The following is a 13911-nucleotide window of genomic DNA, read 5'->3' as shown; positions in this document are numbered from 1 at the left end:
AGAGCAGCCCCCAGATCAATCTGTATGTGCGTCAGAGCAGCTTGGCAGGGGACAGAATCAAAAATAGCACCAAAGGCGACACGCCCCAGGATGTTGACACCTGGGCACAAACGAGGTTGATGCGGACTTTTCCTAAGGTGGCCGCACAAGTTCTTACCTACTTGTCACAGATTTTCTTTGCCTATAGAAAACTTTTCTTTCTTCCTTTCTCTTTCTTTCTAAGTTTATCGGGGTGACGTTGGTTAATAAACTGTAGTTTCCAGGTGTATATTGTAATTTCACATTTGTACTTCCTGTTGTGCTAAAGGTTTTCTTCGTCGCGTGTGTTTCCCTTTATCCCCTTGTTCTCTCCCCACTTCTAACAAATAATCAGTAGCTCTTGCTTTTCCTTCCCTGAGACACGGCTCCGGGCCAGTGTCCTCACCTGTACGCTCTCTGTCGGGGCCGCCACCCCGAACTTCAAAACTTTCATGTTTACTGTTTTTGCAAAGCAATGTGCTTTTACAGTGCTGTTTTTTCCTTTGCAGAATTCACGCGAGAAGTAACAGACACCCAGATGCCACTCGTCGCTCCCGTCATTCTCCCAGAGATGTATAAGATCTTCACTATGGCCGAGGTACGGGTCTCCGGCCCAGGGTCACGGCAGACAGGGCTGTCCCCAGGGGGAGGTGTCGTGTTTACCGACGAAGGCCTGAGTCTGCACTCGCCTCAGCCCGTTCGCTTCTGCTGAGTGACTGAGAGACACTCTTTGTCACACGTTCTACCTCCCGGCCCGCTGTGCCCCTGGTACCTGGTGCCCTTACGCCCCCGCCAGCCTCTCAGCCAGTCGTCGCACCTGACCTGCTCCCCCCTCAGCTGAGTATCGGGAGCCTGTCCGTCACTGCACCGCCCAGGGACCCGCACCAAACAGAACAAGCACCTGAGTGACAGGTGTGGGACCAGCGACACGTGCACGGGGCGCGTGCCGGCGGGTCAGGCTTCCCCTCCCCGCGCCTCTCCGCCCCAGCCACGGGTCCGCCTTTCAAAAGATGTGCCCTGACCGGGTGTGTGACACAGCGTCCGGCCTGGTGTTCGTCGTCAGGCCGGCCCTCCGAAGTCGCGGGTGCCCAGCTCAGTCCAGCGAGCCCAATGCTCTGCCAGCGTTCTCTGAGTTGGGGAGCCAGCCCCCTGGACGTGAGGGGTGCACTCCCATCTCTCCGTGGCGGGACCGAGGAGTCGGCTTCTCTGTGCTCACGGACACGGACATGGACACGGACGTGCGCCCTCTCACGCTGCTCTGTCCCCCAGGTGTACGGCATCCGGACCCGCTCCCGTGCTGTGGAGATCTTCACTGCCTGTGCCCACATGATCTGCAACATGGAGGAGCTGGAGAAGGTGACAGGCTCTGCGCTTGGGCGCGGAATGGGCGCCTCCCGCCGCGGGGCAGCTGGGCCAGAATCCCACTCACTGGGGGCGGGTGCACGGGCGCCTGGAGCAGACTGTCCCTGCGTGGGGCCCGGCCTTCTTCCTCTAGCCCCTCACTTCCCTGCGTCCTTCCCACGCCGTCACCCCCGAATGTCACCGCTCGCCATGCCCGCCATGGGAAGTGGAGCGAGCTGAGAGGCAGCCGCCCTGTGCGGGGTGCGGGATGCGGTGTGGGGAGGCCGTGGCGGGGCTGCAGTCCGCAGGGGCGCTGGGCGCTGGGCGCGCGTCTCATTACCGCTAACGGGCGCGGTTTCTGTCGCCAGGGCGCCGCCAAAGCGCTGATTTTCCCCGTGGTGCAGCAGTTCACGGAGGCCTTCGTTCAGGCCCTGCAGGTGCCTGACGGCCCCACCTCCGACAGCGGCTTCAAGATGGAAGTCCTGAAGGTGAGCGCTCGCCGCCGCCGGCGCCCGGGACCGGGGCTGCTCCGGAGCCGCTGCCGCTCCGCCCGCATCCCGTGCAACCCCAGCCTTGTCTTTGCGTCCTCAGGCGGTGACGGCCCTGGTGAAGAACTTCCCGAAGCACATGGTGTCCTCCATGCAGCAGATCCTGCCCATCGTCTGGAACACGCTGACCGACAGCGCGGCCTTATATCCTTTCCCGGAGCTCGGGGTCCCGCCCTCAGACGAGGCTCTCGCAGCGTCTGCTTTTCCCGTTAGTTTCTCCCTCCCTCGTAGACTGTTTGTCAAACAGACTCCAAGTTCGATTTCTTTACTCTTCGTCATACTTACGTGAGGACGGAAGTAAATTACACGGAGGAAGTAGAAGATCCCGTGGATTCTGACGGTATGTGGCGCTCGCGATCTTGGCGGAGGTACCGCCTAGTGCAGAAGGGGCTCTGGGAAGGAGACGGGAGCCGGGGACCGGACACGCAGCCACCTCGAGGCTCACTCCCGGAGTCACCGTCCTGGTGGACTGTCCTTTCAGAGCCGTGGGTGTGGGGACGGGTCGTCGGTGTGAGTCTCGGCATCACGCCGCCTCCGAGCTGACGGGGCACCTCGCGGGCTGTCTGACCCGCCTGCTCCGGCGTCCTGTCTCTTTTGACTTGGGACCCCCCAGAAGGCGGTGCTTTCCTTCCCGCTTTAGTATTTTTAAGTATTTCACGTCCAACACAGACATGCTGGAAAGTGCATTGTGTTTCTGGATTTTTACTTGAAAACCCAGAGTGTTTAGCATCTTCAAAGCTCCCTCCTTGGACTCGTCAGCCCCCTTTTCCTTTCCCTCGGGAATAACAGCAAGTGCTCTAATGGCTCATGAATTCAGAGGGTAACGTGGGCCGTTCCTGGCACATGTGTCCTTCTGTTTTCCCGTCGTCGACGTCTGCGTGTCGCCTGCAGGTGAGGTCCTGGGCTTTGAAAATCTCGTCTTCAGCATTTTCGAGTTCGTCCACGCTCTTCTAGAAAATAGTAAATTCAAAAGCACCGTGAAGAAAGCCTTGCCGGAGCTGGTTTACTACGTCATCCTGTACATGCAGATCACCGAGGAGCAGGTAAGGGCGTCTGGGGAAGGCACCCGACAGCGAGCCCTCGGTCGCACGCAGGTTTCTTTCTGAAAATTGGCACTGGAAGAGCAAGTTCCTGTGACGTGCTGGGCTGCCACGTCCCCGGGCTTGGGGTGTCGTCGGCTCCTGCCTTAGGTAACCAGGCTTCCGGAGCCCTCTGGCCTTGGCCTGCACAGGTTCGCCCACTGAAGGCTTTTACAGCTAGAAAATCTGCTCGTTCTCTGTAGATCGTGAAGTGTAGAGATCCGGTCACTGGCCGGGTCGGTGGGCTGTTGGACCAGAAAAGAGCATTTGACGTGTGAGATACGCCTCTCTCGTGTGACGAGTGTGAACGTTGACTTCACTCACGTCCAGTGTCCCACCAGACCCAACATATTCAGAAAATCGCTGTCAAGAATGACAGCCGACCCACAGTAAAAGTGGTGTCTGCTAGTGGTCAGTGACCGGTGTTGCTGGCCTCGACGAAGGGCTTGCTTCTCGTCAGAGAGGAGAGGCTGGGGGCTGGACTCTGTTCGAGATGCAGACAGGGGTTGAGGTCTCCCCGTATGTGCGCGTGTGCGGAGGGGCGTGCGAGCTGGGTCTGTGGCTCAGGCCCCGACTTCACGGCCTTTCAGATTAAAGTGTGGACGGCCAACCCCCAGCAGTTCGTGGAGGACGAGGACGATGACACTTTCTCGTACACTGTCAGGATCGCAGCACAGGACCTACTGCTGGTAAGGGCGTCTCCCGCCTCAGCCACGGACCGTCACTGCCCCAGCTGCCCCCTCCTCCTGGACACCCGACCCAAGCCCAGCGGGGTCGGCGGCACCCGTGCCCTAGGCGTTTGGGGGTGACGGGAGCGTCTCAAACGGAATCCAAGAGTCGGGTCCCAGAGCCGTGCTGCTGGCTCTGGTTTACAAGTAAACATTCGGGCGAGAGTTGTGCTGCGGACGAGTGCCCGATGCACCGGGTGGTGGCAACAGGGCCGTTCCCGTTGCATCCGCTCCTTGGGAGTGTGGCACGAAGCAGAGCTTGGCAAACGTCGGGTTGCTGGGGGGCGGCCCCCAGGCCCCTGCTCCCATGCTCCTCGGCTCTGGCGAGGGCTGGGGTGATCTTGAGGCTGCAGTTTTGTGGGGTGGGAGGGTGGTTCTTGTCGCTGGTGAATGCTGCTGGCTCCGTGACGCGTGCTGGGGCATCGAGGCAAGGTCACGCTGAGTCCTGTTGGGCAGATGGGCCTCTGCTCTCCGCCCGGCTCCCAGGGAGTGCTCTCTGGCCTGTCATCAGCCGAAGCTGGGCCCAAGTCGCTCCCTTAGACTCTGGCCAAAGGGATCTATGTGCGTCGTTGGCTGTTTGGCACCTGCACACAGCAGAGACACAGGTGTGGCTCTGATGTCATCAGAGACTGTCAGCTAACAGGGCTCGTGTTTTCATGCACCTCATCGAAGCTTAGCATGTGTATGTGGAAGAGTTTGGAGCATTCAGTTTGCAATCAAATTTGCATTTGGCAACTCAGATGGGTTTGATTTGCACAGATGGATTTATGAGCGCACCCCCTCACCCCACCCCCCCAGGCCGTGGCCACTGACTTCCAGAACGAGAGTGCAGCGGCCCTGGCCGCCGCGGCCACTCGGCATCTGCAGGAGGCTGAGCAGACCAAGGACAGTGGCGCCGAGCACTGGTGAGAGCGAGCAGCGCGGGCTCCGTGGAGGGACGCGGCGGGGCCTCCGGCCCCAGCGAGCAAAGCCTCGCTCCGAGCCCTCTGTCCTAGCGGTTCTTCTCAACCCCGAAACCACCGGTTGAGATACGTTTATTTTACCCTTTTTAAAAGCTCCGGAAGGAAGGGCTGTCGCTTTGTTTTTAATTAGGAGGCAAGTGCTCTTGTCAGGGCCCCTGGGTGGCATCGTGCCGGAGACCCTCCCCTGGCGCCTTCCTCAGCGCGCTTCACCGACCCCGGTGCCCCTGTCGCAGGTGGAAGGTGCACGAGGCGTGCATGCTTGCGCTCGGCTCGGCGAAGTCCGTCGTCACGGACAGTGTGAAGAGTGGCAGGGTGCACTTCGACATGCACGGCTTCCTGACGCGCGTCGTCCTCGCAGACCTCAGCCTCTCAGGTAGGTCTCCGTGCGGCACCCGCAGTCTGGGCGCCCGCAGACCTGCCGTCCGCTCAGTCGTGCGCTGAGACAGGTGAGCCAGCTACGTGCGTGTCCTTCGGGGGAAGTTCTTTCCGTCCCAGAACTCGGACCCACCTGACCCCGTGAAACGGCCAGAGCGCTTGGCTTGAGCCTCGTCAGCTGAGAGGCGACATCGCCTCGTCCGTGGCCCGTCCTGCCGGGTCGGCACTCGGGGTGGTGCTGAGTCGGGCGTTGGAGCAGAACGCGGGTCTGCGTGCTGTGCCGCGAGGGTCTGGCCTGGGTCCCGCTCTCCTTACCAAGCCCGGAATGCGGGCGGCCTCCGCCCCGCTCCCTCTCCCCGTCGGTTTCCTGTCATCTTTTCAAACTGTTCTTGGCCAGGCTCCAGTAATTAAAATGTGCCGTTCCCGCGACCACGCGGCCTCTGCCGAGAGGCTGGACCCTCCAGTGCTGCAGGCGCCGCTGGGACCGCGCATGCCATCCTGTCGCCGGGTCGGGCTCCGTGGCGGCCACCCGCGCCGCGTCTCCTCCCGGCAGCCGGCCCGCCCCGACACGGTCTCTGCACCCGCGTCGTGGGACTGGGTGTCGTTTGCTCCCTCCTCGTCCGTCCCCTTGCGTCTGCTTCACGGGCAGCCCTTTGCATAGCGCAGGCCGCTGGAAAACGTGCCACGCTGGCCAGTCGGTCAGTGGCCGTAGGGTGTCTCGCCACCACCCCCGTCCTCCGAATCCCAGAGCTGGACGGGTGAGCGGCCGGGCCTCGGCCCACAGAGCGCCCTCGTTCCCCGCTCACCGTGCCCTGCTTCCGGTCGCTGCGCGTGAGGGGAGGTCGGAGCGTGGAGACCACGCCTGACGCCTCCATGCCCGTGGCCGGGCGTGCGGCGGGCTCTCTGCAGTTCCGAGTTGAACGAGAGTGTTGCAGCTTCTCAATCCCATCAGTGTATTTTTTTGTAGAATTTCCGTAGCGAAGACTTTCAACAACTCGTGGAGATTTGAGAGTATTTAGCGTTAAGACTGGGAGAGGGCTTGCTAGCGAGAATTTGTCATCCCGCCTGTAGCGAAGAGCTTTTCTACTTCAGCTGTTTTAAACCTTTTGGTCTCAGGGCCCCTTTCTACTTTTAAAAAGCATCGACGGAGGCAGAAAGAGTTTCCCGTGGATCTTATGTGTCAGTATTTAACACATTAGAAAGTAAAACGGAGACTTTTTAAAATACAAGAAACGCAAACCTTCATTCCATGGGCCATCCGAGCCGGGGTGTCGCACAGCGGGTCGCCTCTGGAAAACTCCACAGCATGTGCGAGAGAGAAGGAAAGAGGACAGGCCTGTCCTGGGAGCACTGTGAACACGTCGCTCTGGGCCTCCCAGGAGCCCCTGGCCACGCGTGAACTGCCACTGCGCGCTGTCTGAATTAGCGTTAGTTACCAGACAGGCTCGGTTTGTTAGCTTCCGTTCAGTAAGTCCCATCAACCAGGCGTTATTGTGCAAGTGGCCACGTTCAGCCTGTGACAGGCTGAGCCAGTCAAGGCCCTGCCCTCGAGCAGCGTCCAGCGGGCGGGATGGTCTTCCTTCCCAGGTAGCCAGAAGGGCAGATAAAACGTGTATCCCATGACTGCCAAAGGCGTCAGGTCCCAGCGCACAGAGGGCGTTAGGGCTCCGTCAGCGGGGATGATCGGGCGGGCAGCGCAGGGAGACGGGGTGCTGAGGGCCGCGTTGCCAGGCTTAGTCCCGAGTTGAGCGGGGAAGGGAGATCGAAGGCTCGTGGTGCTGGGGGCGCCCTCTGCGGGGCAGGCTGGGAGTTGCACATTGAATGGATGGCCGCCCTGTGGTCTGTAGTGTCCAGGGTGCTCTGAGAGTGGCAGAGCTGGCATTTTGAGGACTAATGAGCTGTGCGGGTGAGGGATGGGGAGAGCTGGGTGAGAACGGGCGGGCGGTCTTTGGGGCCTAAGAACATTCGAGATCCACTGTGCAGATAGTGAAGAGTGGATCTGGGGCTGTGGCCGTGGCCGTACGCTCGCTCTCGTCTTTGTCACCCGTGTCGTGCGTGTTGCCGGCATCTAGTCACCGTGCGGTGGAGGCGGGAAGGAGGCAGGGCAGGTAGCAGGGACTCGCGCCGTCCAAGCCCTAACTGCTCTCTCTCCCTCCCAGTGTCTCCTTTCCTCTTGGGTCGGGCACTGTGGGCGGCCAGTCGGTTCACTGTCGCTATGTCCCCCGAATTGGTCCAGCAGTTCCTCCAGGCAACAGTCAGTGGTCTTCACGAGACGCAGCCCCCGTCAGTGCGCATCTCTGCTGTGAGAGCCATCTGGGGGTGAGTACGCCAGCGGGGGCCGGGAGCCGCTTCCAGGGAAGACAGCTCCAGGTGGGCGCCCAGACGGCCGCCACCCGGGGATCGTGCGGCTCGGCACTTCCTGGTGACAGGCTCCTGCACGACGCGTGTGGGGAGGGCCGGGAGGTAGGCCACACCAGGAGCGTGGCTTCTGCGCGCCCAGGCGCGTCCGCTTCCCCGGCTGCTCGTTCCCTGTGAGTCACTGGCGCTGCGGCCGCCCGGCCGCCCCCCTGAGAGGTGTGTGCTTACACGGGGCTCACAGCAGTGGTGGCAACAGCGGGAGGAGGGCCCAGGTCCCTCTGCAGTTCAATCGCCCATGTACTGGAAACCAGAACTGGCACAGTGACCTGGAGACACTGCCATTTCTTCTGTTGTTACCTGTCACAGCTAGCGTGCTGGTGGCTCAGCTAGCCACTGGTTTACATTCCCACTCAGGTTACGTGTGGACATTTTTAAGTCCACACGTAAGAGTCTCAGCGGAACCCTAAAAACGACCTAAAGCCCTGAAAACAAAGCCCGCCTTCCGCTGCCCCGGCGGCTCCCCTTTTGGAGCAGAGGCCGCGCTGCCAGGCTCTGCCGTGTCTGGGAAGCGACAAGGGGCCGCAGCGTCGGCAAGGGGCTGGGTGAGACCCCGCGACACGCCCCTCTCCCAGCAGCAGTTCGGCGTTGGCCCACGGGCACACACGCCCTCTTGGAAGCCGAGACCAGGGAGGAGGAGTGCTGTGGGGCCCAGTGCCTTCCAGGGACAGGAAGGCCGCTTGGACATGCTGCCCCCTGACAGCGCCGTCCGCTGAGGACTTGACTGTGGTCCCATGTGGCTTGGGTTCTGTCACCAGTGCCGTAGACCAAGGGACCCAGGGAAGTCTCGCCTGCCTGTGTGTTGGGTAATCGGAAGCCTGACCTCGGTCCCTGGGGACTCTCGGTGGCCCGTGAACTGCCTCTAGCCCGTCAGCTATGGTCCGAGAGCCCCCGAGGAGAGGTGAGACGGACACCGCGGACGAGAGCACCTTAGTGGGAGTCCAGCGGTCCCCGGAGAAGTTCCAGCACGCTCTTGGAGCACAGACTCCAAGACTGGACACTGAAGGGCGGTCAGTAAAGGCTGGAGGAGGCGATGCCACTGCGGATGTGAGACACCAGTGCAAGGAAGCGCGACACCACACAGGAAGGCTTTCCGCGACCGGCCCCCGAGACCCGGGATCTGTGACTGAGTCCCCCGATTCAGAACTGACAAGGGCTGTTCAAGGTAGAGCTACGTATAAAAACTCAGTGAGCCCCAAGGGAACACAGCAAGACAGTCCCGTGAAGTCAGGAAAACTGCACCAGGGGAAGGAGAAGTTTGCCTAAGACACAGAAGTCACGAAGAGGAAGCCGAAGAACAGCACGGGAGACGCAAAGCCGCAGCGGGGGCCGCCCCCAGCAGGCCCGAGCAGAAGGGGGACTCTGAGCTGGAGGCGGGGCCTCTGAAAGCATGGGACGGGGGCAGGGGCCAGTGGCGAAGACCTGCAGGTGCTCAGAAGGTGATCACGCGTGCCAGTGGGTACACGGAGCCCCAGGTGAATGCGTGGCCTCTTCCCGGGCCGTCAGTTTTCCGTGAAGACTTTCTCATGGGCTAAAGAAGAAATTAGGTGTTTGGAGCAGTTTATAAAAAAGTGTGAGGTACCCCGGCCTCCCTTGGCATGGCACGCTGGGGTCCCAGTGCGGTCTCTGGCAGTTTCAAGTTCATCGGGAGGGCGGAGGGACCCTGGCTCTTAGGATGGAGATGTGTGGGGAGGAGGCGGGGGGCCCAGGGTCAGGGACTGGCCAGGGCTGAGGCGTGTGAGGCGAGTGGACTGAGGGGGAGCAGGGTGCTCCGGCCTGGGGCATGGAGTTGGCAGACAGCCTGGGGTCAAAGGCCACGGTTTCATTCTCCACTGGGGACCGTTGAACCCAGCGGCTGACACAAACACGGGGTTCTGTGACACCGAAAAATTTTTTTTAACATTTCTCGAGCCTTGTTTCTGTCGTAGGTTTTTTAGCATCCAGAACAATGTTTTTATTGACTTTTATTGTCATTCTGAAGATAGAAGTAAAGACATAGTATATTTTTAGTAATTACGTCCACAGGACACGGTAAGCAGTACCCAGGAAGTATTTATTGACTGAATAAAATGGGACAAGGTAGAGCTACGTATAAAAACTTTAAACCCTACGAATACACATGTGTACAGTGATTGTTTATACAAATTGATCTCATTTTAGGATGCAAAAAAAAACTCAAAACGTAGAAAAATTTTATAATGAAGTTAAAAAATAGTTTCCTACTAAATAATGGTTACGTCGGAAAAGACAGTAAAACGTCATAGTTAGAAAATAACAAGAATTTCTGTCAGACTCAGGATGGTGACTAAAGCGGCAGCCTGAGGAATCATAAAGTGTCTGTCTTCGTAGCTGGGCTGTGATGATGTGCCCGAGACGTCTTTGGAAACAGATGGGGGAGAGGGATGAAAGGGGTTCTAAAGGAAATAGACTAACACAGAAATAGATTTGAGAACATAGAAACGGTCGTGCAGCTATTTATGAAATTTGCCGTAGAAAGATGTAAAAACCATGCTAGCAGTAGCTTCATGAAGCTACGTGCATAAATGGTGTCGTGTGCCACTGACTGGAGCCCAGCAGTCCGGGGCCCCCGGGAGTCACTGTCCCTTGTCTGTCTCCCCAGCTACTGTGACCAGCTGAAAGCCTCGGAGAGCACCCACGTCCTCCAGCCCTTCCTCCCCGGCATCCTGGATGGCCTGATCCACCTGGCGGCACAGTTCAGCTCCGAGGTCCTCAGCCTAGTGATGGAGACGCTGTGCACCGTCTGCACGGTGGACCCGGCGTTCACGGCAAGCGTGGAGAGCAAAGTCTGCCCCTTCACCATCGCCGTGTTCCTCAAGTACAGCAACGGTACGCCGCCGGGGCGGGCGCCGCACAGCCCGGGGCGTGCGACCTCGGGGCCAATGACCTTCGGCATGATGAGCCAAGAGAGTGGCTGTCAGTCGGCGGGGTGGCGCGGGCTGTAGGTGCAGCAGGCTAGCGGCGAGCGCCTGTCACTGTCCGTCTCACTGCAGATGAGAGCAGGGACCGGGGAGTTCAGAACTGACAACAAAGGGGGCCATGAGGCACTGGCTCAAAAGCTTCCTGAGCGAAGAGGCCACTGAGGAGGGGCGCGCAGAGGGCCCCGAGCGAGGGTGTTCCCCGCGCCTTCGTGGTCTGGGGCGTGGAAATAACAGGAATTATGTCCATGAGGTGGGACAGCGTGCAGCCCCTAAAAAATCAGACTTCAGAGAGGCGCGCACAGCGGTGGGGGAGCAAGCGCTCGGTGCGAGCGGCGAGTAGACCTCTCAGGTGTGCGGAGCAGAATCCCGGGTGTCCGTTTTGTTCTAGAAGGAAGTGCGTAGAGCTACGTATAGGGAAGATGCGTCGCTAGGGGCGCTTGTCGCTGGGTGCTGGAATCCCAGGCTCCCCTCTCCTTGCCGGCTCTTCCTGCCCCACGTTGCTGCAGGCAGCGCCTCGTTAATTCTTGATGATCAGAAGGGAGGCGGAGGCTGTTTCTAAAGGTGGCGCTCCAGTGTCGGAGCTCAGAGTGTGTCCCGGGCTCGGCCGTGCCGAGCACTTGATTGGACTTACTGTCTCTAAGCGCGTCCTGGAGCGGTCCCCACGTCGTGCTCGATACATCACATTCTCTGCAGCCGTCACCTAACGGTCCTTGAGATGCTGTGCCAGTTTCCTTTCCCAGTTTTTGTCACAAGCAGCATGGTGGCAGTCTTGCAGCACGTGCCCCAGCGTGCGGGGCGCGTGTTTTCCGTGCCGGCCCAAAGGACGCCACTCCTGCACAGGTCACGTGGCTCAGGCTGCGTCCCACCTGGTCACAAGCCCTGCTTTCTGGGGGTCTTCCCCGCTGTCCTGGACAGTAGCTTTGGGTGTGCCTTTCGTCTGTCGTGACCGCCCCGGGAGATGGCCGGGACCCCTCCACACACGAGAGCCTGGGGGGAGCCGGTGTGGAGGTGCTGCCTGAAACGCCTGTCTCTTCACCAGCAGCAGCGGGACCTTCCCGTGAGCCCTTGGTTTCGTGGTCGTCCAGGCCTCCCAGGGCAGAGACGTGCAAGACTCGCCCCAGGAAGGAGCCAGGCTGGGGCTTAGGAGCAGCTCTCGCTGACTCGTCCCTGACTCGGTGACACCATACACACCGTGCCTCTCGGGGACTTGGCACCTCTCCGGTGGCTCCTTGAGTTATTCACGTGGTCCTCCGGGTCCCGGGCTCGGGACATGTAATCCAGGCAGAAGCTGTCAGGTTGGGCCGGGGCCGCCACACAGGCGCCATGGGGCCAGCAGGGCCTGCAGACCAACCGGCGGGTCCCGTGTTGCCTCGTCCACTTCAGATCCTGTTGTCGCCTCGCTGGCTCAGGACATCTTCAAGGAGCTGTCCCAGATCGAAGCCTGCCAGGGTCCGATGCAGATGAGGCTGATCCCGACTCTCGTCAGCATCATGCAGGCGCCAGCAGACAAGCTGCCCGCCGGGCTGTGTGCGGTGAGTGCCGTCGGCGGGACCGGCACCCCGCTCTGCTGTGCGCCCGCACTTGCCGCCAGCGCTTAGGGTTCAGGCCCGCCCCACAGGGCAGTGGGTGGCTCTTGCGGCTTTAAGAACGTGGGCTCGTCTCCCAGGCGCCTCAGCGAGTTGGGCAGAGCACCCCCCGTGCTCCATGCCACGGAGCGTGTCGCCCGGCTGTCCAGTCCCCGGACGTGCGCCGCCCACCCCCCACCAGTCAAGCGAGGAGGCGGAGAGCACGGTCCGCCTTCTCGTTCCTCCTTTTCTTTCAGAAAGTCGCCTTCCGTTAGCGAGCGTTCTCTGGGTTGCTGCGTGTGCCCCCACGGTGGGGACCAGGGTGTGGGCACCCCGCCCCACCCGAGGCCATCCTGACCTCCCCCTCCTGTCCTCAGACCGCCATCGACATCCTGACGACAGTGGTGCGGAGCACGCAGCCACCCCTCTCCCAGCTGCTCATCTGCCAGGCCTTCCCCGCCGTGGCCCAGTGCACCCTGCACACAGATGACAACGCCACCATGCAGGTACCGGCCCAGGTGACGAGAGGGGGACAGCTCTCCGCACGGGTTTCTGGGCGCCGAGAGAGGAGCCTCACACCCACGTGCGCCCAGAGCACTGGACGGGCTCCGGCCGCAAGCGCCGGTCACTCAGTGCATCGGAGAGAGGCGGGCACCCTGACACCTGGGTGTCGCCGCTGTGGGAGAGGTTGCCGACACCCCGGCCTGGGCCGTGATAAGGGCCTTTCTGGGCGTTTTTTCTGTTAGTCAGCAAAGCGATGGGCTTTTGGCAATTTCTGCATAGACTCGTTCCACGCCCGCCCCCCCGCCCCGCCCCCAGGTTATTGCCCCTCAGACATGTTTTCCGATGTCAGAGGTGGGTCTTTATGGTGAGCGCTGATTGCTCAGCCCTCGCCCCCTGTGATCAGACGGGCAGTTTTCAGACGGCTGGGCAGGTGGGGCGGGAGCGTGGCAGGTGCGGGGCCGTCTCAGCGAATAGCTCTGCGCTCGGTGTGGCCTTGGGGGGCGGGGGCGCATCTGCCCCGCAGCCGGGTGGCCTCCCAGTGCACAGCCACGGTCGCTGACCTCAGCCTGCCACGTCTCCCCAGAACGGCGGCGAGTGCCTGCGGGCCTACGTGTCCGTGGCGCTGGAGCAAGTGGCCCAGTGGCACGACGACCAGGGCCACGGCGGGCTGTGGTACGTGATGCGCGTGGTGAGCCAGCTGCTGGACCCCCGCACCTCCGAGTTCACCGCGGCCTTCGTGGGCCGCCTCGTCTCCACACTCATCTCCAAGGCCGGGCGGGAGCTGGGGGAGAATCTGGACCAGATCCTGCGCGCCATCCTCAGCAAGATGCAGCAGGCCGAGACGCTGAGTGTCATGCAGGTAGGGCGGGGCGGGGCGGGGCAGCGGGAGGGGACGGGAGTCGGCGCACCGCCTCCAGCCCCTGTCCCCTCGCCCACGGCTCTTGCGGAACAGTCGAGTGCAGTCGCGTGCGGCCAGAACCCTTGACATGGAGAGCCCGTGTCTCGGCTTCTCGCGGCCGGCCGCCCCCGGTGTCTCTGGCCTGAGCTCGTGTCCTCTGGCCCCCCAGTCCCTGATCATGGTCTTCGCCCACCTGGTGCACACCCAGCTGGAGCCCCTGCTGGAGTTTCTCTGCAGCCTCCCCGGGCCGACCGGGAAGCCAGCGCTGGAGTTCGTGATGGCGGAGTGGACGGGCCGGCAGCACCTGTTCTACGGGCAGTACGAAGGCAAAGTCAGGTGGGCCTCCCCTCCCCGTCCCCACGCCGGGAGTTTTGTCCAGCACTTCCAGCTGCCTGGCCCTTCGTTGCTGGCCTGTATGTGACCGGAATAGCTGCCACCCCAGATTTCCGAAGGACAGCCCCATGAGGACCGTGTCTTCTCCGCGTCGGCCAGAGCGCCGTCTGTCTCGGGCTTGGCCTAGCCACTGCCTTGTCCTTGGA

General features: G+C 61.3%; 1 protein-coding gene across 1 annotated transcript in view; it reads left to right on the top strand.

Annotated features, from left to right (window-relative positions):
- Positions 1 to 13911, top strand: part of IPO9 (importin 9) — a 27579-nt gene that overhangs the window by 4506 nt on the left and 9162 nt on the right. The window contains exons 5-19 of the mRNA XM_025044781.1: positions 528 to 616; positions 1288 to 1374; positions 1728 to 1847; positions 1951 to 2051; positions 2189 to 2247; positions 2799 to 2950; positions 3577 to 3675; positions 4513 to 4619; positions 4910 to 5049; positions 7211 to 7370; positions 10087 to 10313; positions 11789 to 11937; positions 12348 to 12476; positions 13058 to 13333; positions 13542 to 13708. Of these exons, the coding sequence (XP_024900549.1) occupies positions 528 to 616; positions 1288 to 1374; positions 1728 to 1847; positions 1951 to 2051; positions 2189 to 2247; positions 2799 to 2950; positions 3577 to 3675; positions 4513 to 4619; positions 4910 to 5049; positions 7211 to 7370; positions 10087 to 10313; positions 11789 to 11937; positions 12348 to 12476; positions 13058 to 13333; positions 13542 to 13708 (2062 nt within the window). The remainder of the gene's footprint in view (positions 1 to 527; positions 617 to 1287; positions 1375 to 1727; positions 1848 to 1950; positions 2052 to 2188; positions 2248 to 2798; positions 2951 to 3576; positions 3676 to 4512; positions 4620 to 4909; positions 5050 to 7210; positions 7371 to 10086; positions 10314 to 11788; positions 11938 to 12347; positions 12477 to 13057; positions 13334 to 13541; positions 13709 to 13911) is intronic.

Source organism: Pteropus alecto, unplaced genomic scaffold (assembly GCF_000325575.1).
Source record: "Pteropus alecto unplaced genomic scaffold, ASM32557v1 scaffold90, whole genome shotgun sequence".
NCBI classification, from domain to species: domain Eukaryota; kingdom Metazoa; phylum Chordata; class Mammalia; order Chiroptera; family Pteropodidae; genus Pteropus; species Pteropus alecto.
Note: the sequence above shows the minus strand (reverse complement) of the source record. Positions and strands in the feature narration are given on the sequence as shown.